At 50.1% G+C, this 25,945-nt stretch overlaps 6 protein-coding genes across 6 annotated transcripts; 4 read left to right on the top strand and 2 right to left on the bottom strand.

Annotated features, from left to right (window-relative positions):
- Positions 1-6,441: 6,441 nt before the first annotated feature.
- On the top strand, positions 6,442-6,898 carry ColSpa_12222 (uncharacterized protein; the record flags this gene model as incomplete). The annotated part of the gene is given in 2 exon segments (XM_049278434.1): positions 6,442-6,837; positions 6,848-6,898. Coding segments are annotated over 2 exon segments (447 nt in total).
- A 2,325-nt stretch (positions 6,899-9,223) lies between these two features.
- On the top strand, positions 9,224-10,597 carry ColSpa_12223 (calcium-independent phospholipase A2-gamma; the record flags this gene model as incomplete). The annotated part of the gene is given in 3 exon segments (XM_049278435.1): positions 9,224-9,597; positions 9,636-9,920; positions 9,940-10,597. The coding sequence occupies 3 exon segments, from the start codon at positions 9,224-9,226 to the stop codon at positions 10,595-10,597; spliced, it is 1,317 nt and encodes a 438-aa protein (XP_049134392.1).
- A 312-nt stretch (positions 10,598-10,909) lies between these two features.
- Positions 10,910-13,945, top strand: ColSpa_12224 (nephrocystin-3; the record flags this gene model as incomplete). The annotated part of the gene is made up of 1 exon (XM_049278436.1): positions 10,910-13,945. The coding sequence occupies one exon, from the start codon at positions 10,910-10,912 to the stop codon at positions 13,943-13,945; it is 3,036 nt and encodes a 1,011-aa protein (XP_049134393.1).
- Positions 13,946-15,441: 1,496 nt separating this feature from the next.
- ColSpa_12225 (uncharacterized protein) lies at positions 15,442-15,633 on the bottom strand (the record flags this gene model as incomplete). The annotated part of the gene is made up of 1 exon (XM_049278437.1): positions 15,442-15,633. One exon carries the CDS (start codon positions 15,631-15,633, stop codon positions 15,442-15,444), a length of 192 nt encoding a protein of 63 aa, XP_049134394.1.
- Positions 15,634-19,252: 3,619 nt separating this feature from the next.
- On the top strand, positions 19,253-20,236 carry ColSpa_12226 (uncharacterized protein; the record flags this gene model as incomplete). The annotated part of the gene is made up of 1 exon (XM_049278438.1): positions 19,253-20,236. One exon carries the CDS (start codon positions 19,253-19,255, stop codon positions 20,234-20,236), a length of 984 nt encoding a protein of 327 aa, XP_049134395.1.
- A 929-nt stretch (positions 20,237-21,165) lies between these two features.
- On the bottom strand, positions 21,166-21,783 carry ColSpa_12227 (uncharacterized protein; the record flags this gene model as incomplete). Its single annotated transcript, XM_049278439.1, has 1 exon — positions 21,166-21,783. One exon carries the CDS (start codon positions 21,781-21,783, stop codon positions 21,166-21,168), a length of 618 nt encoding a protein of 205 aa, XP_049134396.1.
- Positions 21,784-25,945: the final 4,162 nt, after the last annotated feature.

Raw genomic sequence — 25,945 nt, forward strand, 5'->3', positions numbered from 1 at the left:
TGAGCACCAAATCTGGCTTGGGTTACGATCCGCATTGCGCCCAAAGAAGTGCGAGTTTGATCACAGAGGCGCATTTTAAATTGAAAATTATTTAATTGGTCTCGTGGAATTAATTCCTTAGCTGGAGCCACCATCATGATCCCACTCATCAGGAAAGGAATTACTATGTTCCTCCCTGGAGACCCTGTCACGTACCCATGTCGCTAACAATAGAACCTTCCAGAAGTTCGTAAGTCATTGGCCTTTCACTTTTGCTTCGAGCACGGATCGAGAGTCACGTATATTTTAATTCTTCACCACTCTCGAGTAACTCGGTCCACATCAGCGTCTCCCAATATGTCCTCATCAGCGCTGGCGTTCACAACGCTGTTGGACGACTATGACTGGTCATCCTTTGACTCGATAGACGCGCTTCCAGATGCTTACGACAGCGGAAACGCTCAACGCATATCCGCTAGCCCTGTGGTGATTGACGCAGAGGATGCTCAGACAGTCTCTTCAAGCCCAGCCTTGAGCCCAGCCCCAAGCCAGACCCAGAGCCAAGCACCTGCGTCTAGTGGCAGACTCCCCTTGCTGCAGCTGGCTGACTGGGATGAGAACAAGACCTACGATGAGCAACCACCAACGTGTATCCATTATTCGATCGAGTGGAAGTTGACAGCAAACAGCAGAGTAGTGTCGAAAGACAGCGAACCAGACCTTGTCCTTGCACCGAATGCCTTTTGGGAACGAACTCTGCGCCAAAAGCTCGATAAGCTGGTGAGGAAGAAGCTGCCGTCCAACAAGTCGTTCAGGATAGATCATTCCAACGTCACCGTCTCCGTGCGAGATCGCTCTCAGCGTGACCTTGTCAAACGATTCGACGATCTTGATCTTGACTGGACAGTCGTGGAGAGACAGCTCAAAACTTGGGGCCATCTATTCCGTGCCGGAAGAGAACTCAGGGTCCAAATGTCTTTCAACTATCTGGAGTTCGGGTCATCCACTGCCGTGCAGCGAGGCACCAAGCGTGGCTTTTCCTCCATCACACAGGACAGATTGCACGAACGGGCAACCCAGCTCGATGCTGAAGAGAGCTCTACAGGCCAGCCGTCGATTTGGCGGCGGGTCTACGCCTTAATGCGATGCCCTGGGCCGCCGTGCAATCTCGGGCCGCACTGCTGGATTGACGTTGTTTGTGGCAAAAAGCATTTCAGCTATTTGCAAAATCGGTGTCCTACTCACTAACAGTCTTGAGATAATCCAGGCGCACGGACACAGTTCGTATTGGCCGTTACATACTCTACAGGTACCTTTGTACTGTTTGGCTACGCTACTGCAACTCGGAATTATCACGTGATTATACATATGGTTTCTGACAGATATTAGTATGGCGGCTAGCGAATAGGCATATGGGTGTTCAAAAGAGCGTATATTGTTGCTTAGCGAGTAAGCTGATAGTGCTAAAATGCGTCCTATTTATCTAAGGAAAGAAAGCATAGCCGAACCGTTTAAGAATGAGTAGCCAGGCTAATTCAATATGAGGAAGTCATGGGGTAAACGAGGGGCCATGACTCAGGATTAGCTGACCAAGGTCTGACAGTTTGTCAGACCTGGATATTGCATAATCGAGTCATACATTCAACCTGTTAGATTGACGCCTGTGTCCGGATAAAAGGCTGTCAAAACTACAATACTCGCATAAATGTAATATTCAAGAACCGGGAAGAACGGGTAAATACAAGACAGAACCCCGCTTCGACCGGGATGGGAAGAATCCCTCAATCAAGCACAACAACCACTCTTTGATCAATGAACCCCAGGTGTATTGCATCGAATCGATATCGTCTATCTAACACAACCCATGCTCGATCCTCTATTGCAATGCGGGATAACGTATATGATAAGCGAGCTGGCCAGACAAGCGAGCTGGCCACCTTCTTATCATACCTTAAAGCACTTATCTTTATCTATTAATTAAACCTTTAACATTAGGCTAAAAGTAGTAAAAGTTTCTAGATAGCTATTGATAAAGGTTTTATACTATAAAATAAATCTACCATATTTTATATATAGTAGTTAACTAAGGTATACTTTATATACCTTATCGATAAGAGGCTTATTCTATTTAGCTATAAGTAGCTAATACTGAATTTTATAGGAATTTACTACTTAAGTATAACCCTTATCAAACGCTATTTACTAACTTTTACTATTTTTAGCCTAATAACAAAGGTTTAATTAATAGATAAAGATAAGTGCTTTAAGGTACGATAAGGAGGTAGCTAGCTCGCTTGTCTGGCCAGCTCGCTTATCATATACGTTATAGGAATTATGGCCGAGAATCCCTTCTCTGCTTCATGTTTTAGGTTAGAGACGTAACAACAACACCACACTCGCTTCGTAGGCAATAGACCAATATGCCCAATTGCTGGCCGCCACACTGTCGCCTGACACAGTTTTCGAGGCTGGTGCCCAAGTTACCTATAACGTGAATGATAAGCGAGTGAGACAGACAAGCGAGTGAGACACGAAACTGCGCCGATGATGCTTCAACACGAATGGACACGTTTCTTCCACAACACATTATGGCATCCAGAAGCAATGAGTCAGGCATACAGCTGGCCCTTCAAGCTATCAGAATCAATCCAGAGCTTAGTGCACGGGCTGCAGCTACGATCTACTCGGTCAGTCATGCAAGATTGAGTCGACGATTGAAGGGCTCTACATCTCGAAGCGACAGGATACCGAACTTGAGGAATCTTTACGTTGCTAGAAGAGCAGACGTTAGTTGATCATATTCTCGATCTAGATGCCTGATCATTCCCTCCCCGGATCCGTGGTGTAGAAGAAATGGCTGATCGATTGCTTGCTGATCGCGACGCGCCTCCCGTTGGGAAGCGCTGGGCCTTAAACTTCGTTAAACGATAACCATAGTTACAGACGCGTTTTTTTCGGAAGTACGACTACAAGAGAGCCCAATGCGAGGGTCCAAAGGCTATTTGCGGCTGGTTTGCCCTTGTGGAGAACATAATTGCAAAGTACGGTATTAATAAGTCTGATAACTACAACTTTGATGAGACTGGCTTTATGATGGGTCAGATTGCATCTGGAATGGTTGTGACAAGTGCTGAAAGGCGATCAAACAAAAAAATGGTGTAGCCTGGTAATTGAGAGTAGGTTATAGTGATTCAGGCTATTAACTCACAAGGCTACAACGTCCCGCCATACATCATCGTTACAGGCCAATATCACCTCTCAACCTGGTATACAGAGTCAGGTGTCACGAGGAGGTCAAGGCAACCAACTGCGCCACAAAGCAAAAGCTTCGATAATGATGCACCTGCATCATTTTCCCTTGTTCTGCATTATATAGCTACACACCGGTTAGACGCCTACCACTGTAAGCGACCGGGTCGTAACATCAGGTTTCCCGGACGACTGGGTCATTGCAACGTCTGAAAATGGATGGATAATAAATGAAAGAGGCCTAGATTGGATATAACACTTTGATCGTTATACGAAAGCATGTTTGAGAGGCTAATATCGCCTCTTTGTCGACAATGGGCACGAAAGTCACCACTCAACAGACTTTGAGATATGTTGCAAGGCAAACAAGATCGTTACACTTTGTATGCCGCCTCATTTGTCTCATCTACTCCAGCCCCTTGACGTTGGGTGCTTTAGCCCGCTACAGACGGCGTATGGGCAACAAATTGAGGATAAGATGCGGCGGGGCGTAACCCACATCTCAAAGGAGGACTTCTTTCCTGCATATCGCAAAGCGTTTAGTTAAGCGATGACTGAAAAAAACATCTAAGGGGGTTTTAGTGGAGTTGGGCTTGTTCCTCTGAGTGTAGAAAGCGTCCTATCAAAGCTGGATATCCGGCTACACATTCTAACGCCTCTAGTATCACCACCTCAGACACCTCCGCCTTGGGTTTCAAGGACACCAAACAACCTAGTAGAGGCAAGCTCTCAGTCCAACTTTATCAAGAGTCGGATCGCTCGTCACCAAAGCAGCTCCCTAACCTCTATTTGTGAGGCTGTTGAACGACTTTCTAAAGGTACAACAGGGATCATGTATTAAATAGCCTTACTTAGGTCTGAGGTACAGATTCTTAGAGATGAGAATAACTAACTTAGTCGACGACGGAGAACCAAGAAAACACGCCTACAAGACGGAGGAAGTCCTACGGTAGCTGACGCTGCAGATATACAGTCACAGAAAGATGTGACTGCGCAGGTTCAGGAGGAAACGCGTCGCACTAGTGGTCGCAAACTAAGGGCCGAGACAGGTCATCGACGATGTGGCGTCTGTGGTAACCTAGGACATAATGTACGAACGTGCCAGTTTATTGAAGAGATATCTAGAGATAAGGATTATAAGTACTTTGAATTGAACTGATGCTGTTGATTTTGATATGGAAGCCAGTTTATCTCGTCGGCGCAGTTTCGTGTCTCACTCGCTTGTCTGTCTCACTCGCTTATCATTCACGTTACACGATAAGTTTAAAAGCCATCCACTTGTTAGAGGCGAAGCACACACCAGACCACGGCGACAGCCAGAGCGAAAAACAAAAAAATCATAACTTGTGCACCACCTGGCCTGAAACTGGCACCTTCAAGTACTTCAGTCTCTTCTTCAGCCTCCTCCGAGTACGCGCTGCCCAAGTCTTGCTCTTCTTGGTCTTGGAGGGCGAGCAGTTGCGGCAATTGCGCATCCCAATCACAATAATCTAGCCATTTCGCCCGACGTATTAACGCCTTCCTCCGTGTCTTCGACTTAACCCCGAGTCCGAGGAAAATTTCTTCGGAGTCAGGCGTTATCGGCTGGCGGTCCCTGTAGGCTAGCTCGAAGGTATATTGCGTTAGGTGCGCGAGTGTTATGATGAGCACGTGTTCTTCAGCCATGTCGTAATCGGGGAAGAATCGGCCAAGCATACGTCGATCCTCGGGCTTTACAAGTCCGAGCAAGGCGAAAACCCTATCTCTAGTTTCCTTGCACTTGGCACGGTGGTGGGCGACGACGAGGTCGTATAGCGGTTGCAATAGTTCCGGATACCGATCAATCGTACGGCTCATAACGAGTGGCAAGGCAGGATATGACCCTGCCTTACTCCCTCCAGGATCGAGGTCGTCCGATTGGGGAAACTCGTTAATATCTGCCTCTGTGCATAAGATATGCTGGAAGTCGAACCATCTTATTCGGTTATCACTGCAATAGAGCTCGACTTCTAAACCAAGCAGGCATTCCTGAATAACCCAGAAGCGAGTCCAGTACGGGCGACTCGCGAGCTTGAGCATGGATTCTCGCCAATCGAATCCATCGCTTTCTAGCGTCTTGATAGGAGCGAGAGTATTTCGGGGTAGTCCCTCTGATAGAGGTATCAAACCGAGCCAAACAGAGACGCAGATAGCACTCCTGTATGTCTGATCCATGCAGCGGACTTGTGAGTTACGCTCTGCATCGTTGGCTTGGTTGATGCAAATCGCGTCAACCCAGAGGTACTCCCACTCGGTATGCCGTGAAGCAAGGCTCAAGTAATACAGACAAGACCATAGATTTGGTCTGACTGGGAAAGGTTGACCATCTAGGAAGATTATCTCGGAAGGGCTGCCGTCCCCCCAGGTGTATGAGACCGCTGTGTACTTATAGTAATTTACCGCTGCGCGACGCACAGTGATGACTGAAAAGTGAAGGTTGCCGTGAGACAATGAGACTGGTCGTAGTAGTCGGAGGTGGTCCGAGTCGAGAGAATCGCGGTATGCCATTGGAGGCAGAAGTGATAAAGATCGGAGTCTGTTGAGGGAGTATCTAAAGATGAGAGGAGTGAATTCACAACGTCGTTGATAGTGAACGTCGACCGATTTGCTATGAATTAACGATTCTGACGACGTGAGCGACTCGAGACAGACGGGGTGCACAGCAGGGCACTGCCCCACTACTGGCAAACAATTCGCTGGAGCTGTCGATAAGGCGGCCATTGCCTTAATACCCCGCAGCATCATTATCGGTGGTGAGCAGAATATCATCGGAACTGGCGTGGAATCCACTCTATAAATACAATAGATTCGGGGCTATGCTTCGGATTCAGGCAGAAACGTAAGGTACCGGTTGGGGTACTGTATCAAAGTGTCGACATACTATTGATATTTACTTTGTGAGGTATTGTCCTGCTCCTGAATTTCCTTAAAGACTTTGGACGAACGGGACACCGATTTCGCAAATACGGATAGGCAGCGTTACTTGCCCTCTCGGCTCAGCCTCCGAGCGTACCGATTGAGTGACAAACTTTTTAAAATACACTGTGTGGGGTAATATTCCTGCTCCCGAATTTGTCAAAGGGTTTAAATAACAGGACACCGATTTCGCAGCAGGTGTACAAGTTGAAGTCTCATCATCTGAAGGCTATAGTTCGACACGTAGAGCAGGGCTGTGCGTTTGACACTCACGATGACATGCCTGACGACATCCGCGACCAGCTGTATGCCGAGGAGCAGCAACACGCTGAACGACAACGGAAGACCAATGCTCCATCGACAGGCAATTACCCACCCATCAACATCACCAACGTGCTGCCAGCCTCCTCGCCGCTTGCGTCCCCCGCAGGCGCCGCGACTCCCCTCAACGCCTTATCTCCTGCTTGCTGCAATGCTGTCCTGCCCCTAGAGATTGCGGGACCGAGAGATGTGGCCGTGCGAACGTACTGTGAGTGGCAGTGCTCTCAGGTGGAGAGCGAGGCGCTCAAGTTGGAGTTCTGGAAGGCGTACAACGCTGCGCTCGACCATGGCCTCGATCTCGAGCAGGTGCACGAAGATCAACAGCCCGACTTTTTCATCGAACAGGGCGTCAAGGTTGGTATAGCGCGGCGATTCGTCCGCGATATTGGAAAGTGGGTTGAGAAATACAGCGTAGTGTGATGGCTACCAGGCTTTCTTCTCGATGGGCTTTTATCTTCCGCCTCTTCAAGGCTCTTAATAAAGATGCCAACGTTTCGAAAATGGCCTCGAGCGCTTGACTTCCGGGTGCCAACCGTTGCACGCACCATTCCAGAAACCCCGGGAAGTCTGCTTCGGGAAGGCCATCGTGCTGGTGATAGTGTCGCTTGATGAAGCTTTTGAGCTCTGCAAAGCTTTCTTCGATTGGATTGAGATCGGGAGAGTAAGGTGGAAGGAAGTGTATTATGACACCTGCTTCTGCGCAGAGTTCTTGGATTCGCTCGGAGTGGTGGAAAGAAGCGTTGTCCATGATGATCACGGACTTTGGCTCTGGCCACCTCCCACAGAAAGGGAACAGCTCCTCGATGAAGCCCTCGAACACCGTACTATCAGTAGTGCTTTGAAACACACGCGAGTAAATAACGTCGTCTTGCGTGTAAGCAGGCAAGACCTGGTATCGTCGGTCACGATGAAATCGAGCAACCTGAACTGGGGTCACTCCCAACAGGGACCACCCAGTCCGCCAAAAGCCAGCACGCTTGTCGCAACCTGACTCGTCTACAAAGACTAGGTGATAGGAGCAGAAAGCTAACAGCCCATAGAGATAGAAGTCCCGCAGATCTGCCTTTCGTTCTTAGGCAACGCGTCAGGCCACTTTTTTGCTCCAACCAGCTGAAGCCAAAGCACGACTAATGCTGGAAGCCGTCACTAGAGTCTCAAACTCGTCCCAGAGAAACAGTATCATCTCGTCCCGATAAAGATCGGGCTTTTCGATCAACCGGTGGCACAAAGCACTCATCATAGGCGGCGTGATACTCCTAGGGCGTCCGACTCCGTTGGGAGGTGCTTTTGTGTCTCCAAAGCATTCGATATTCGCTCGGATGTTGCGCACCGTCCGCGCGCTACATCCAGCGGCCTCGGCTATGCTAGTGTTGGTGAATTCCCAGTAAGGATCATGTCCTGGATCAGCTCATGCTGCGATACAGCAATGTTGGGCGCCATGGCGGAACAGTCATCCGGTCATGCTTCGCCTACATTGAGATACGGTGGTGCCTGCTGAGGGTCGTTAGCGGGATGTCAAAACTCTGAGGACGGGGTTCTCACAGATCAAGCATCACCAAAATAATCTGCGAGTCGAGATAGCTTGTCCGCGGTCGCACCGCCTGGTGGCCCTACAATTCACTATATCTGATATATGTAGGGATAGTTTGACACTTTCGCACGGGACGAAGCATCGCTATATGTAGATCAGCCGGACAATTGAGCCAGAATAGCTGCTGGACCAGTGCTAAGCCGATATTTAGTGTCAAACCAGACATCTTGATGCTGTGCTTCCAGCGTAATCAGGCTTGGAGCAGAATTGAGAGGTTGTCTTTAGACACATGGTAATCAACAGACGGACGCATAGACGCAGCCTAGTCTGTATCTGCAAACGGGTGAGCATAAGCAAGTGGCATAGAACTGAGACGGCACTTATCACCACCGTTTGTGGATTTTGCATTGTGCAACATGGGTCCGAATCATGACCACAGTGTAGAAGCCGTTTCTTGCTTTCGCTGCGCAGGTCATCGGCAAATGTACTTTTGGGCTCCGCTATGTATCCAGTCAGCATAGTCGGCATGTGGATCCGCAAACATCGTCTATGCACGGGCAGTTCTGGATCCGCTCGCTGACCGGATACATCTTGGGACCCAGACGGTACTTTCCTTAACCAGCTCTAAATCAACAGCGGGAAACGGCTTTTACACTGTGTTTGTAGTTCGAAACCATGTTGCAAAGTTCAACATCCATAATCGGCAGACGTACATAGTAAGTGCAGTCTTGATTCTATGACACCTGCTTATGTCTGCTTATTTGCATATGCAGACTAGATTCTACCTATGCATCCGACATGCGATGCATAAGGCATGAGTGCTTTATTGATGAGTGTCATGCGGAGCTCAAGTGTTTCATGAACGGCAGTGGTTAAACTACAGTAGGACCAGGATAATCACGCCTTCCGAGTCCTTTGCTTTGCACGTTTCGTCAATTACTTGCGAGCATTGCCAATTGCCGAAGGCTTTCAACTGGAACTGGGCTGGTTGTTGACCAGAGCGCGTCGGTAGGTCTAACCCCAGTTTCAAGTCAGACTAGGCATCCCTGCTGGTACAAGTGGCAGCTTTGTAAATTCAGCCATGGCTGTGATAAGCCGAAGTGGGTGATTGGGTTGGTCATTCACGTGGTGGTGGGACTACCCCAGCTAGGCACGGTATTTCGCTTATGTCAGACATGCCTCGTAGGTGGGCCGCCTCTCTGATCTGAAATGGAACAGACCAGAGACGACAAGTTTCCCCGCACTTTGGACCATCTGAAGATCATCGTCCAAACTCAAATCATCAAAGACCCGTTGACTGACTACCAGACCGGGCCGGACCGAGTGATCCACAATGGAGTCTACGTCTCCGGACCCGTCCCCGCCGCTACGGATCCTGTCCCTCGGTTAGAACAACCACATCCGGCTATTTTCTGGTCACTAACGCATCCAGATGGCGGCGGTATCCGGGGTATTTCCAGCCTTCTGATTCTCGAGCACTTGATGGAGGAGATGCGCAAAGCGCAAGGTCTTGAGCACGTGCCACGACCATGTGAATGCTTCGACTTCATCGGCGGAACGAGCACGGGAGGGTATCGCCACTCGTAACTTCTTTTACTTGTTTCCCGCTAACCCTTCCTAGAATCATTGCCATCATGCTGGGAAGGCTCCGCATGACTGTCAACGAGTGCATCCGAGAGTACCGGGAAGTTGCCCAGAAGGCGTTCACTCCGAAACGAACGACAATCTTCCCGGCCTCGCCGAAGGGTGCCTTCTCCGCCACGGCGCTCGAGGAGGCGGTCAAGAACACAAGCAGAAAGTTCTGTACAGCGGCGGACTGTGCCGGCCAGCGGCAACAAGGCATCGCAACAGATAGGGCTTGTCCCCATAGAGACTTGGAGCTCCGCGATCCGGGATGCACCAAAACGTACGTATCTCTTCTGTAGATTTCTCAAATACGTGATGGGAGACTCACCATGTCCAAGCGCCGTCCTTGCCATCACCAAGGACAATGTTGATGCTCCGCCGACGTTGCTTACAACCTACGATACGTCGGAGGGCTTTCGCGGTTGCTCAATCTGGGAAGTGGCCCGAGCAACGTCCGCGGCGACGACCTTCTTTAAACCCATTCGAGTGGGCCGGGACGAGATCGAGTTCGTGGATGCTGGTTTTGGATATAACAATCCATGCGAAATCCTTGTCAACGAAGCGCAAAAACAGTTCCCATCACACACTCGGCTTCAAGTGCTTAGTATTGGTACCGGGCTCGGAGACGTCGTCAGTATCGGTAAAACGAGGATGGACATTGTCCGCGCGCTGAAGAGCATGGCGACCAGCTCGAAGAAAGTGGCAGCAAGAATGGACCAGCAGTATGGTGACAGCCATCAGTACTTCAGATTCAACGTCGACAAGGGGCTGGAGGATGTGACGTTGTCGGACTGGGAGAAGTCGAGCACGATCTCTGCACATACCAGGAACTACATTGATGAAAATCGGAGGGCGATTGCACACTTTGTAGACCATTTTACCAGTCGCATCGTTGCACAGCCTAGACCAGTTCTGGCCGAACTCGGTGGACGGCCTGTCACAGAGACGAGTACTTAGTGGAGAATCCTTTCATTTTATGCACAGCGAACTGACAATACGATAGATGAGCCCTTGAATCGTGTTGCTCATCAGAAAACTCACTTCATCGTCCCATTTGGACGGAATGAGAACTTTGTCGGCAGAGATGCGATCATAACACAGCTTCTCGAAAGAATCCCGCCCGGCGCCTATAAAGACACCTGTCAGAGGACGGCAATTGTGGGTCTCGGAGGGATAGGCAAGACACAGGTCGCGATCGAAGCGGCGTACCGTGTTCGCGATATAAATCCTCAATGTTCAGTGTTCTGGGTACCCGCTGTAGACATAAGCATGTTTGAGAACGCGTGTCGCGCGATCGGCCGCGTGCTTAACATCCGAGGCATCGACGACGAACAAGCAGACGTTAAAAGCTTGGTCAAGACTGCGCTAGAACGGGACGACGTCGGCGACTGGCTTCTTATCATCGACAACGCGGACGACATAGACTTACTGTTTACAAGCTTGAAGCTGATGACGTACCTCCCTTCCAGTAGGAAGGGCTCTATCCTGCTTACAACTCGAAACCACCAAGCCGCAGCGAGGTTTAGTCCAGGTCGCCCTACGTATCTAGAAGAGATGGGTGGCATAGAAGCCACTCAGCTCCTGTGCTGCGGCTTGGATGAAAGCCAAATGAGCGATGCACAAAGCACAACACAGTTGCTCGAGCATCTCACTTATCTGCCTTTGGCTATACGACAGGCATCGGCTTATATGGCCTGCAACAAAAGCGTGACTGTGTCCAAATACCTTGAGTATTGTAAGGCCAGTAGCGAAAGGCTGGTGAAGCTGCTGAGTAAGGAATTCGAAGACCAATATCGATATGAGGCCATCTGGAACCCAGTAGCTACGACGTGGCTGATATCGTTTACGCACATCTCAAGGGATAACCCACTAGCAGCGAAGTACCTTAGTTTCATGTGTTATCTCGCAGAAAAAGACATCCCCAGAGCTCTTTTGCCTCCTGAAGGAGACAGAATAGATACGGACGACGAGATGGAGACTGACGAGGCGATAAGCACGCTGATGGCCTACGCGTTCATTCTGAAGCGGGAAACTGTCGATAGGTTCGATATCCACCGACTGGTGCGCTTGGTGATGCGTAACTGGCTGAGGGAGCAGGGAAAAGAAGAAGAGCAGGTGAATGAGACGATTTACTGGCTTTGCGAGAGGTTTCCTTGGCCTGACTACAAGAACCGAGAAGTATGGATGGCCTACTTGCCGCATGCGCAAGCAGCACTTCAAGTTGGGGACTGGTGCACGGACGATGAGGCGTTATGGAATCTGCTGTCGATTACAGGAGAAAGCAATAACCTGCTTGGGAAGTACGAAGCGGCAGAGCAGATGCATCGACAGACACTGGAGCTGAAGAAGAAGGTGCTGGGACCCGAGAATCCCTCCACACTCGACAGCATGAACAACCTGGCACTCGTGCTCAACAGTCAGGGGAAGTACGACGAGGCAGAGCAGATGCATCGACAGACACTGGAGCTGAAGAAGAAGGTGCTGGGACCCGAGAATCCCTCCACACTCGACAGCATGAACAACCTGGCACTCGTGCTCAACAGTCAGGGGAAGTACGACGAGGCAGAGCAGATGCATCGGCAGACACTAGATCTGTACAAAAAGGTGCTGGGACCCGAGAACCCCGACACACTCGACAGCATGAACAACCTGGCACTCGTGCTTGACAGCCAGGGGAAGTACGACGAGGCAGAGCAGATGCATCGACAAACACTGGAGCTGAGGCAGAAGGTGCTGGGACCCGAGAATCCCTCGACACTCAGCAGCATGAACAACCTGGCAAACGTGCTTGAACGCCAGGGGAAGTACGACGAGGCAGAGCAGATGCATCGGCAGACACTAGAGCTGAAGGCGAAGGTGCTGGGACCAGAGAATCCCTCGACACTCAGCAGCATGAACAACCTGGCACTCGTGCTTCGAAGTCAGGGGAAGTACGACGAGGCAGAGCAGATGCATCGGCAGACACTAGATCTGTACAAAAAGGTGCTGGGACCCGAGAACCCCGACACACTCGACAGCATGAACAACCTGGCACTCGTGCTTGAAAGCCAGGGGAAGTACGACGAGGCAGAGAAGATGCATCGGCAGACACTGGAGCTGAGGCAGAAGGTGCTGGGACCGGAGAATCCCTCGACACTCAGCAGCATGAACAACCTGGCAAACGTGCTTGAACGCCAGGGGAAGTACGACGAGGCAGAGCAGATGCATCGGCAGACACTAGATCTGTACAAAAAGGTGCTGGGACCCGAGAACCCCGACACACTCGACAGCATGAACAACCTGGCACTCGTGCTTGAAAGCCAGGGGAAGTACGACGAGGCAGAGAAGATGCATCGGCAGACACTGGAGCTGAGGCAGAAGGTGCTGGGACCGGAGAATCCCTCCACACTCGACAGCATGAACAACCTGGCACTCGTGCTTAAAAGCCAGGGGAAGTACGACGAGGCAGAGCAGATGCATCGACAGGAACTGGGGCTATGTAAGAAGGTGCTGGGACCAGAGAATCCCTCGACACTCACCAGCATGAACAACCTGGCACACGTGCTTGAACGCCAGGGGAAGTACGACGAGGCAGAGCAGATGCATCGGCAGACACTAGAGCTGAAGGCGAAGGTGCTGGGACCAGAGAATCCCTCGACACTCAGCAGCATGAACAACCTGGCACTCGTGCTTCGAAGTCAGGGGAAGTACGACGAGGCAGAGAAGATGCATCGGCAGACACTGGAGCTAAGGGAGAAGGTGCTGGGACCGGAGAATCTCTCGACACTCATCAGCATGAACAACCTGGCACTCGTGCTTGAAAGCCAGGGGAAGTACGACGAGGCAGAGCAGATGCATCGGCAGACACTAGAGCTGAAGGCGAAGGTGCTGGGACCAGAGAATCCCTCGACACTCAGCAGCATGAACAACCTGGCACTCGTGCTTCGAAGTCAGGGGAAGTACGACGAGGCAGAGAAGATGCATCGGCAGACACTGGAGCTAAGGGAGAAGGTGCTGGGACCGGAGAATCTCTCGACACTCATCAGCATGAACAACCTGGCACTCGTGCTTGAAAGCCAGGGGAAGTACGACGAGGCCGAGCAGATGCATCGTCAGACACTGGAGCTGAGGGAGAAGGTGCTGGGACCAGAGCATCCCTCCACACTCACCAGCATGGACAACCTGGCAGGCATGCTTCGAAGCCAGGGGAAGTACGACGAAGCAGAGCAGATGCATCGACAGGCACTGGAGCAAAGGGCGAAACATAGAGATATGTTTCACGTCAGCAGGAGCGCGGCAACTATGGGCCTTCTCAGGACCATGTAGAGTGGAAGAGACCACTGAGTTTTCTCTATACATCCGCACATAATCCAAGGGAGAAGGTTATGGGATCGGCGAATCCTTTAAGACTTAGAACAGAGCATATCCTGTACGGCAGTTTAGAAGTTTGGACGGACTCTAGTTCTACGGCTTCGGTAGACTGAATCTGCTACAGCATTTGTCACGATATCCTTCTGCTGTAAGTCGATTCTGCCTAGATAGACTCCACCTAGCTTTGTTAGTGACCCGTGACCTCATAAGCGGTCTTGCGGTGAAATACACCTGGATAATTCAAGCCACGATTGACCTTACAGCCCCATTGCATACGGCAGGCTCTCAGCAAACATTACAATCTGAGGGTCTATCTGAAATCAGCGAAAGCGGCTGACCCTGTATGACGTGTGATCAGTGGGGCTAGAGAGGGGTGTGCGATTAGGTGGAAATAAGCAAGTAGCATAAAACCGAGACCGCACTGGATTATCACCGCCATTTGTGGATGTTGGATTATGCAACATGGGTCCGACCACGAACACAGTGTAGAGGCAGTTTTTGCTTTGCTGGGGAGGTCGTTAAGGAAGGTACTGTCGGGGTCCCATTATGTATCCTGTCAGCGAGCGGATCCACAAATGTCTGTGCCCAGAAGAATTTCTGTGTTTAGAACATGGAAACCGATTTCGAATCCCTCTATACTGTGTCCCAGCCCTCGTTAGCGTTGACAAGGTACATGAGAAGTGGAACGCCAAAGCTGTCTGTACCACCTTGACCAGGGGGGCTCCTACCTGAGCAATCTTCGCGGTGGTGTGCAAGCAGGACGGAAACGAGAGCTTGCGCCAATTTCAACCCACAACATGTCGATGTCAGCGATCCGGAATCTCCATCCTGGAATCATGCGAACTTCCACTAGCGACAGAGCAGCGTCGTCTCTCTCGACAGACGCAATTCTGTAGGTTAACTAGAACACGAACGTCTAATTAGTATGGGCAACATCAATTGGAGATGAGACGGAAAGACACTGGGTGTTACGGCTTACGCAGCTGGGGATCTGGTTAGCGTAACTCCATAATGCCCTGTCATTACTGAAGCTTTTGTCTTGTGTGCAGCTCGTTGCCCTGGCCTGTTTGTAACACCTGGCTGGCCTGCGACTTTTACGGGACGGCTAGGCACCAGCTGATGCTTCTTTCTAACAAATATCATCTGCCAATCGTGACGTAGCTGAGTCATATGAGTATCGGCCATGCTCTAATGAGAGGAGAATAGTTCTGAACATGCAGGCTGCTACAGTACAAAACCTCGTGCTCGAAACGAAAATCAACCAGTAACAGTTTGACTAGCACGCCCAATTGGCTGGGGCATCGGCCGCATGGGAAACTGTGGATTCTCGCACGACGCTGGTTGATTGCTGAGTCTGAAAGCTCCGCTGAACCTTTGGCGTTTGACTGAAACCATACCTAGTATGTATTCCCACGGCGTGAGTTCCCCTGACTGATTCTAATCCAGTTCAACTAATCATCCTCATCATCAGGATAGTCATAGGTTTGCACATGGAAATTTTTGACGATCAGAGGAGCGTCTTTTCCCTCGCTCATGATAACAGCGGACTCCCCAAACTCGGAGACGCTAGTCGCGAGTGTGTTGAGCGAGCTAATGACACCCTTCTGTCGGATGCTAAACAAGATAAGGCAGGACAGACCCATGATGTCGTGTTTTTTGTATCCTGTAAGTTGGGAATGCTGATCTGACTGATTTTCGTTAACAGTGGCTTCGTCGGATTGAGCAACGTTCACCTACCCAGACTAGCCAATAAGGGTTATCTTCGCATTTCACCCTCCTGAGAATTTCTAGCGATAGGCAATACGATGCAGCTGCAATTCGACTTGGCCTGATACCAATGAACCTCTCATCGAGCACGGTACTCGCAGCCAAGTATTTCGCCAGATGAAGAACGTCTGGTCTCGTCCCATCGAGGCTTGCTATGTGACCCAAGAAGGAGAAAGGAGTTGGTGTCCAGAGAGTGTAGTTCAGGTTCTTAAGCAACTGGGCTTCGATATGTGGTATATCCTCTTCATCATAGTAGTTGTGGTACGAGGGCTGAAGGTCGAATGCGGAAGGAGGGTGTTCCGTGCTGCTGTTGTATCGAAACGCCACGGCCAAGATGATTGCGCCCAGAAACCCCATATGGTTTGTTGCGGCATTCTTACAGAGGAACCGGTCTAACCAGTTGACTGCCAAAAAGACTGTCTCGAACGAGGTTTCGAGCCGTTTGCAGTATAGTAGAAAACGCTTGACGAGCTTTCTACGGTCACCCCAGTCACGGTAAGGATGGAGTGTGATATAATTGCCAAAAGGTAACGTGTTGGTCTAGCCAGTTAGCCATTGCAATTTCGTCGTGAACGTGTTCATATCTTGCCTCTAACTTAACCAGGTCGGCAAACGCTTTCTCGTCATTTCGGCTGGAAGAAATCGAATTCATGGTGTTTTTCAAGAAGACAGGATTCTCGAAGATAGCCACGTTCGAACGTTGAAAACATGGGCTGAGACTGAAGAGTGATTTATGTCTACTTAATGAAGTACCATGCGGCCTGAACGAGCTCCGTTGCGCACTATGAAGCAATCAGCTCTAAGATCCATTTGTGGCTAGGTCCGAAAGCTGACCTCGTGAGGCGCACATCTTTGCAGCAAGCGAACAGCATACACGTCCTAGAAACTGCTGTACTTACGTATGTACGAACTCCTCTGATGAGAAGCAAGAATCGAAGGCAGCTGTCAAATGCCCGTCTCGATGCACCCATGCGGAGAACTTATTCTGGGTAGACACGCTGCCTAGCGGCATAAGCTAATATAAGTAAGAAAGATGCCGGCTGTCGGTTACTCGCGAAATCCGCAAAATACAAATCATTGTTTAAGTATCAATGACTTCCCAAAATCCGACAAAGAAACAGGAAACAGCAGTGGTGGACTTTATATCATTCCTATTCTCATGCCCCGAAGCAAAAAGAAACGGATTCGCCCTCCTTGGTAAGGATCTCGAGGGTCTGCTCAAAAACGGCAACACGCCAGGCTACGTGGCTCTGCGGTCTTTGGAGTTCTCGGACAATCATTCACATTACGAACTGCACGAATGCCTCACGAGTCCGGATCAGAAGTTCGACCGCAACAGCAAAGAATACCGCATTGGCGATGTGACCATCAACATCTCGGGATGCCTCACCAATCATGGCGCTACACAAGTCACCGGCTTCGACAGGCTATTCCATCTCAGCAATTCCGTTTTGAAAACAACGGCTCTCGTATACATGGAAGAGAGGCTGTCGGTGCAAACGTTGGAGATAAAAGATCACGGGTGTTTGTGGAAGTCGAAATATCAAGTGCCGCTGCAACTCAGCTCTTCCCGTGTGTCGGAAGGCCATCTTCTTTGGGAAGTCACTCTAATCAAGCCACCAGAGACAGTAGAGGATGAGAGAGAAAGCTTTGTAGATATGGAACGTGTCATGGAAACCGGCGAATTGGACCCGCGAGTCTACAGGATTTGTGAATCCATCCGCAGTTTAAAACAAAATAGACGAAGTGAGTAAATGGGAAATCAAAAATGATGAAGCTGCACGAATCCGGCGTGTGGTGGCACTCATAGCGTAACTACACAACCATGTGGGCAAAGATGTCTTCAGATTCTGTAAAGAAGCATTTTCATTACTACATACGGCATAACGAACCAACTGAACAGCGACGCGTAGTAGATGGTCGTATCAAGCGATAGAACGACGCGTCAAGGCTGACAAGCCTGTCTTCGGCATCCATAGTATCCCATTGAAGCCATGCCACTCTTTGGCCAGACTCGTTGATTGCGAAGTAGAAAGATGTTGTTCACGCCACAGTGATGCTGAAGGGATCACTCACCACACGCTGGGACGAGTCTAATGGTTGAAGGATGTCTTGCTGAGGACGGTAGACAGACCAGAGACGGCTTTCGTGCTCGCATCCCTACTCTGTCTCATCTCATATACTATGGAGCGTAACGCCTCTTCCGTCCTATGCTGGTGATGGCTGAGGCTCACCCGCTGATCAACGCAGGCGTTCTGCTCAGCCGAGAAGCTCATCAGGACCATGTTGATCAACTGCAGATTACCTTCTGCTTTGGCAACTTGGGCCTGGAACTCTGGTGTTTGAACTTTTCGTCTGTTGTTTCGTGCCTCTAACATCGCTTGTTGAACAGTATTACACTGCGCGACCCATGCATGGCTTGATGATGCGGTGGACATGTTGTGTTTCTGTCAACCGTATGAGAGATGTATAAATCGTTGAGCTTCGAGCTGGGAACTACAGATGTCAAGTCGTGTATCGTACGGCGGCGTGCACACGTATGTAGGGCCCAAAGCGATGCCATGTGTGTATCTATATAGGATGAATCTCAACAGTGGCACCAATTTAGCTGTCAAAAGCTCAGACTGGCCTCCGCAAGAGTCTCGCTCACCCGAGACCACGGAAAAAGACGAGCATGGTGTCCTGTACGTACAGTACATACTGTACATAATTACTGCAGTGGTGCACATTGGTAGTGAAAATCATCGGCCTTTGCGTGGTCGGCGTCACTTGTGGCTTTCTGATCACTAAGAGCCAGTGAAAACGCAGCAACAATCGGCTTGTGCGATGCAGGACATTACCGGCCAATATCCTCCACAGGCCTCAGTCCGTGACTGGTGCTACGCGAGTTCTGCAACGCAGCATTCTGTCTCCTGTGCGAGTCCGCAAACGTCTCATCAGACATGGCACTATCTCGCCTGCAATGCCTCAGCCATTGCTGTCGCTTGGTGCGCTCCTTCCAATGCAGCCTCGTCCTCCTCTTCCATAGATGGCGATGGAGCTCTGACCCTCTCATAGAGTGCAACTGATTGACGCGCTGCGGTCTTCTTGGGATATTCCACCTACACATGCCACGTTCCTGCTGCTGCCTTCATGGAATCGATTTCCGCTGCCGCCGTTTCTGGCATCGATCAAAAGCCATCTTAGGATTACACGAAGACAGCAGCTTTCTCTCGTGAGCAAAAGGAAAAGTATTTAAGCCAGAGGAACACGATCCCTCTCATAGCCTCCAAGTTTTGGTAGGTCGTGCCACCTCGCAAGCAACATGTCTTCCCTACGCAGAAGTCAGAGGATCAAAGACTTGGGAGCCGCCCAAACGCCGGAAGTCGCGAAAGCCCCAGCTGCCCCAATACGAAAGGTCAGGAAGGCATATCTCAAGAGGCAACGACAAGTGGCTGAAGATATGCAAAAAGACATGCAAGCATACTCTGAAACGTGCAGCAGGTCATCGCTGAGATGAAGCAGCGTGTTGAACAGAACGAAGCCGACGCGCAAGCCTACAGAAATCTACAAAATGCTGCCATGTCGAATAAAGGGGTTGACGATGAGTCCGAGCTAGACGATATGTCCATCGACGAGAGCGACGGCGAAATAAGAGGAAACGTCAAGAAAGAACCGCAAGATGAGGGCCTCTTCGTGCCCCAGAACAGAGGGGGGACCACACTTCTTGTCGCAAACGATGATGAGAAGGATGAAGCCAGCTTAATGACGTGGAATGAAATCTCCGGACACTTCGGAGACGATGAAACAGAAGAGAACACCAAGTACTATGGGTTTCTCTGCGCAGGATTAAACCGATTCTACGACGTCATAGGTCGGGGACCACCCAACGCTGAAAAGCTGGAACTTGTCCCATCACACAGGGCCGGAGAAAAAACATCGCCCGATAATCTCACCGGGAATAGGAAAGTTCTTCAAGATGGAAAGGGAGACAAAATCAGAGTGGACGGCGTCAAGGTGCGAGTGGACATACAAGGCGTTGCTTGGGTTGCATCCGAATGCCCTGAAGACCCGATCGCCCTGATGGATCCACGATATTGGGAGACAGTAAACTCTGAAAAGGACTCCAAGAGCCAAAAGCGACCTAAGACGTTCCCCTTCACCTCGATCAAGTTGAAATGGGTGACTACAGATGACGACGGCAAAACAACCGTCGAGAAGACCTTCGAGACGAGGTCCACAGTGCGCTCCATTTACGGCAAACAGCTCAAGGTCGTCCCAAAGACCTACAAGATTGGCGATCGAGTGGTTCTTGAAAAGGGAACGACGATGGCGGCTGCAGATTTTGCAATCTTTGCTGCAGCCATTATCTCGTGGGACCGTCACGAGAAGTGGAAAAATGACCCTAGCACAGGAAGGGAGCGTAGTCCTACTCCGGATGAAGACCTCCGGACCACGACAACCACCATGCGCGGTCCGAAACGAGCAGCCAGAAAATGAAGAAACGGCCGCGACTCAAGAAGGCCGGAATGTACTTGATGAAGCTTGGTTTCTCGTTAGATGCAACTCATTCTCTGTCAGCTGATTTTTCTGTGTCTTTGTTTTCGTTGCCATAGCTCGTTAGTCACGGTAGAATTGATTCAAAGTGCGAGACTGCGTTTCCAAACCTGCAGCAGCTATGCCTAGCCGATCATGTGAACCAAATTCTAGTCGTCCGTAGACTACCGGAATGACTGAACGCTGCTTCGAGTGCTGAAGCATCGACCTAGATCACGTATCACGTATGAGTGCAACGGCTCAAATGCATTTGAATCATCGGTCGTTGTTGACCAATCACTCGACACCGATGCGCTGATTATTGCTCCACTTCATGGACATTCGTCTGCCACCGCTTATGACACGTGTAGCTGTAGACTAACCATAAAGAAAAAGAAAAAAAGAAACAAGAAAACAGCCTTGAGCGAGCGAGCATACAGTTTCCGCGAGCTCGGGGTGGTCTATCATGGATCATAGTTTTAATGTAGCAGCTAATCCACAGGTTATGCCATGGAAACCCTATGTGACGGCGAGTCGAGAAGTTGCTCTGTAGTCCGCCACAACCTGAAGCCGTTCGGAGATGGGAAGCCGTTTTGCCAGTTACAAATGAAACCAGGTTCGTGGACGCAGCACGCCGGAACATACAGCCTCGATTTGGGATAGAAAGCCTAATAGTTTCATCATTCACCAAGTCAAGGGGGCCAAGTGCAAATGTGATGAAGGCCTGTCAATTGTCTCGTGCATTCCGTGCGTATCTCGAGTTGAAAGACCATACTGCGAGAACCTGACCATGCCTTTATCTACCTAAGAATGGATGCACACACTCCTGCAGTGGACCACCGTCTTCAATGCTTCCTGTCTACTTCGCGACAAAGAGCTTTCCGTCGTACCTTCTACTTTTTCGAAATCCAAGTTCTGTTGTGGTCGGGGCAAACATCCGCCGACAGATCTACAACAAGTCCATCGACCGAGTTCCCATCCTCCGACCCGGTCTTTGAGCACGTCCAACAAAACTCCAATTGATCGGCGGGCTTCGATGTATCGTGCGTGGACAAAAACACGGTTTCTGGGTGCCCCCCTTCGTTTGTGGCGAAAGCGTCTGAAGAAACGCACATCTCTCCTTCGGCGGCGCCGGGGTGAAGAAGGCCGTGCAAATGCAAGTGAACTGTGGTACCATCTGCATCGATCTTCAACACGGCTTTCGTCTCGTCAATCTTATCGCCATCTCTCAACGAGGTCTTCAGCGCAACCATCAACTCGTCTTCGGCCGCAAGTGTCTTCGGGAACCGCTCCGACAATCTCTCTTTGCCGTGTGCAAGTGTGAGAAGCAAGTGGAAATCGCGTCCGGTTTCCCCATCGAGAATGTCATATAGGTCGATGCCGATCAGGAACAGAGAGAGACCGTGGCTGGAGAGTGTTCTGAGATAGGTGTCGCTCGTGAAGATGAGCTGCTTCATCTTCAGCCAGTCCTCGCTGTCTTTGCTGTCGTTGCTCGCAGTTGGGGTGGCCATGGTTGTTGATACGATGATTTGGTTGTTCTTGGGGCTTCAGCAGTAGGAGCCGTCGGCCGATCACCGGTTTATAACTACCTCTGCGTGATGGTGGAAGAAGCGGAAACGGATGAAGCTGAAACTGGCTTTGCGAAACGCAGCCTAATCAGGCGGTCTGATGATTCACTTACACGCGATGAAAATTTCGGCGCAAAAGTCACTTTTTGGCTGTTAAGCCATTGGTGGAGCCTTTGCAACAGAGCCAGCATCGAACCCGACAAACGACGAATTGTACCGGCTCTGAAAGTCATAATAGATAATGATAATGACGGATTATCAGTAAGCCATTTCTGGCCCTTGCATCTTAACTCTGATAGCGGCTGCTCTTCCAGTACTTGGCAAGTACAGCTGTAATCTGCTATCCCATGTTAGCCATGACATGACCCCACACCACCACTACAAAAGATGTTCAGTTTGAAATCTGGCGGAGCCCGTTACGCCTTTTACCGTACATAGATGTATGTCGATGGATCCATTGCTTGTGTTGCTCCGAAGTTGGCTGTTGTCTGACGAGACAGTCGAGGCACATTTCAGCTTATAAGCTACGTAGAGTACCAAAGCCAGCGCTATATTGTACATAACGGGGCCCTTTCGAATCACGACAGCCAGGCTTCGAAAGCTCGGAATCATTCCACTATCATACATCCTACATAGTAATGGATCACTCCAGCGAAAATCCGTCTCATCTAAAGTGGGCTACCGACCAGGAGAGATTGACTGATCGGATGACCCTGGCCTCCATCATACGGAACTATTGCACATCATTCAAGGAATTCGTTATCAAGATGAATGAACTTTATTTGCAGGGTGAATCGAGAGGAGACTTGAGCACACTCGCTCTAGCCCTCAATGACGCCCCAGAGAAATACCGAACAGAAGCTCTTCAGCAAATGCGGGAACGGGCACCCGACGTATACTCAAAGGTTATCGGTATGATTTCCGAGATCCACATCCACAGGAAGACTCTCGACCCTAAACAGCTATTCCCTTGCGTCGCCACGGATAAGTTCGCAGAAACCTTATCCGAAAGTACAAAGAAGTGTATGTACTGTGGGGAAGAATTCCTTGAAGGATATAACATGATCTGGAAACCCTGTGGAGAGCATACTTTGCATCAAGCCTGCTGGTCCAAGATTCAGGCAACGGAAGCTTTTGATTTCCCGTCTATCTGCTGGTGTCACTGTGTGCCGTCGAAGTTTAAAAGCAGATGAGGGAACTGTACTGTACTTTAAGCGGTTAGAACAACGAACCCATCAAAAGAGCTCTACTTCTTGACGGGTCATCTGCATTTCACCGTATGGACTTTCAGCTGTTTCCAGGTACTACGAGTCCAACGTCATATAGCTTGTCGAATTGAACATAGTCAAGCACCTGCAGGTCTTGAATCCCTAGAGTGTAACCCTGGAAGCCGGCTTCGAGGCCTTTAGAGACGCTCAGCACTTCCTTGGTGATAGGTGTGGCGATCTAGGTGTTGTGGGGACGGTCACGAGCGTCGCATGGACGCTTTGTACCAGCCATAGAGATCCTCTGATGGCGTTGGTGTTGCTATGACACGGTGCACGCTGGAAGCAACTGTTTTAGAGAGTGGCAGCCACGACAATACGCCTGGTCGCGCCTGGCCGAGAGAACCGACTGTTGGGGTTCGGTCACTGTACTGTCAAGAGAGCCTAGGAACTTAACTTACCACAAATTTTACACGGTCACCGCTTCCACGCGTCGCCCAAGGGGGAAAAAAGCCCTACTGCTAACTCGTTTTGTCGAGAGTCACCACGGGCAGTCGTTCGTCTCGCAATCATCAGTTTGACAAGCACCGATATTTTGGAAACAATAGAGTCACAAGCAAGAGGACCCACATAGCGGGCCCAATCATCATGGGTCTCTTCTCCTCATCAAGGGGTCCGGAATGGCTGCAAAGGATGAGGCCAGGGAACGATGTGGGACAGGTCTGAAGCAGCCCTTACTGTCATATAGCGAGTCATCGTGGCCGAAGCCATTGCAATCGAGCTTGGTGGATTACATAACGCCCTGGTGCCGAGAATTTGTCCCAACGTGTTACATGGCGTATGTTGATGTAGATGACTGCGGAGTCGTTAATGCAGTCATCGCGTTTTATATCCAGAACAAGCTTTCACCGGTATGTTTTTGGCAGTCAACATGAGCGCCGATTCAAGGGTAGACTGCCATTCTGATAAGTCGACGCGGCCGGTCGTACGCGCAGTACCACGTTGTAGTTAGCAGTCATGCTTACATTTATTGGCTTGTGCAAGGCCAGGGCAGACGTTTGACACGACGTTCAGCCGCGCGACCTCTGATTGCTCATCATAGTGCGCCAACGGCGATAGAGCCTGGAGAATGCGTCAGATCGTCTCTCGAGCCTTATGTGTTACAAGCCCAGATACTTTGGTCCCTCATAGACGTAGTTGCTGAGCTACATTAAGAAAGCCAGAACCCGCCATACAACCCCATGTATTCCCTTCTTTCTCCATCAGTGACAGCATTAACCCGAGCTTTCGTACTTTTCCTCTTGTTGTTATGCACGCTTCCAAGATGAAGGAAAATTCTTGCTCACTGATTGCTCATGCATGAGGTTCCCATGTCTGGATTCGAGGCTCAATTAAACACTTGCGCAGGTCATTCGTCCGAGATGCGGCAGGAGCAACCAAGTCTACAACGGGACCATCGAGGTCTACTGTTCTAGGGAAAATCACTGAAACATGGGAATAGACTATACTCATATGCGCCTCTAGGAGACATGGATACGAGCGAACGGAGACACCATGCAGATGATCATATGAGCCCCGAATAGCTTAACCGGGGCGTATTGAACTACGTATGTATGTGTGTACCGCTGCCAGGAGATTGTCCACTTTAAGATACAATTACCACAAGGTGTTTTTCGCTAGTAGCCGTCCGTTACGTATGAAGTTTTCCGCTAGAAGCGAGGCAACCTGTGGATGGATCTGTTGGTGGGATGCAAACGGGTTTTCGGCTGAGGGATCTCGCTTATCCTGCTCTTGACTTTTAAACGTTACGTCCACATCCTGAACCACTACCCATTCGAGCGGCTCTGAGTTATGTACTGATAAACAGTATTGCAAAGGTATTCTATACCGTCCTCTCCAAGGCAGTTGGTGGCCCAGAATGTGAAATTCCTCTAGTCGTCCCTGGCCCTCGTTGTAGTAAAGCACGCAAGTCGTCAACTTGTCACTTTCCTGACTGAAAAGTTTGCCAAAATCTCCTACACTAGTATAGCCGTCACTTTCATCGCTGTCCTCTTGGATGTTCAAGGTAAACCGCAAATCGGCGCCATGAACACGCGAAAGGACCCCGTCGTCGAATTGCGGATGTTTCAATGATTCGGCCAACTTGGCTTCGTATTGGATATCTCCGGTCCAGTCCATAGATGCCGCTGCAAGGTGGAGCTCTTGGCAATTTTCATCGAGGGCAAGTCGCTTGAGGTCAGACCCAATGAAAATGGGATTGGCTTTGAGTTTGACGGCAGCTTCGTGCCATTTATTATTGACGAAAAAAACGTCCATGACATAGTTAAGGATATCCTTCGCTGACCTGGTCATCTAGGGCAAAGTGTCAAAGGCGTTCATACCAAGCGAAGCTGTTGGCTGGTCGTGACTAGGTGTCTTTATATTTCGCGGATATTCCACGCATGGCCGTGTCTCTGCAGAATGGAAGAGCTGAACCTGGCTGCCGCTCAGCAACGATCGTGTCCGACACACCCACCGGTCAAGAGGGCCATTACTGGCGCATCGATAAAGCATCTCGTTGGAACACATCTGACATGGATATTTTCGCAGCACCTCCTTGTAAACCACCACATTCGCCAGACTCCAACGATGAGCGACGACGACAAGGATCGGCGACGTTTCCAGCTCAGCCGGCACTACCGGGTGTGCATCGTCTCATCTGTTGTGGGCTGCTACAGAGGGGTTCGAAATCGGGTCCCATGTTCTTAGGACAGAAATTCTTCCGCGTACAGACATTTGTAGATCTACTCGCTGACAGGATACATGATGGGACCCTCACAGTACCATCCTTGATGGCCTCCGCAGCAAAGCTAGAATCTGCTCTACACTGTGTTCGTGGTCAGATCCATGTCGCATAATCC

This window comes from Colletotrichum spaethianum (genome assembly GCF_022836535.1).
Source record: "Colletotrichum spaethianum MAFF 239500 DNA, contig59, whole genome shotgun sequence".
In the NCBI taxonomy this organism is placed as follows: Eukaryota; Fungi; Ascomycota; class Sordariomycetes; order Glomerellales; family Glomerellaceae; genus Colletotrichum; species Colletotrichum spaethianum.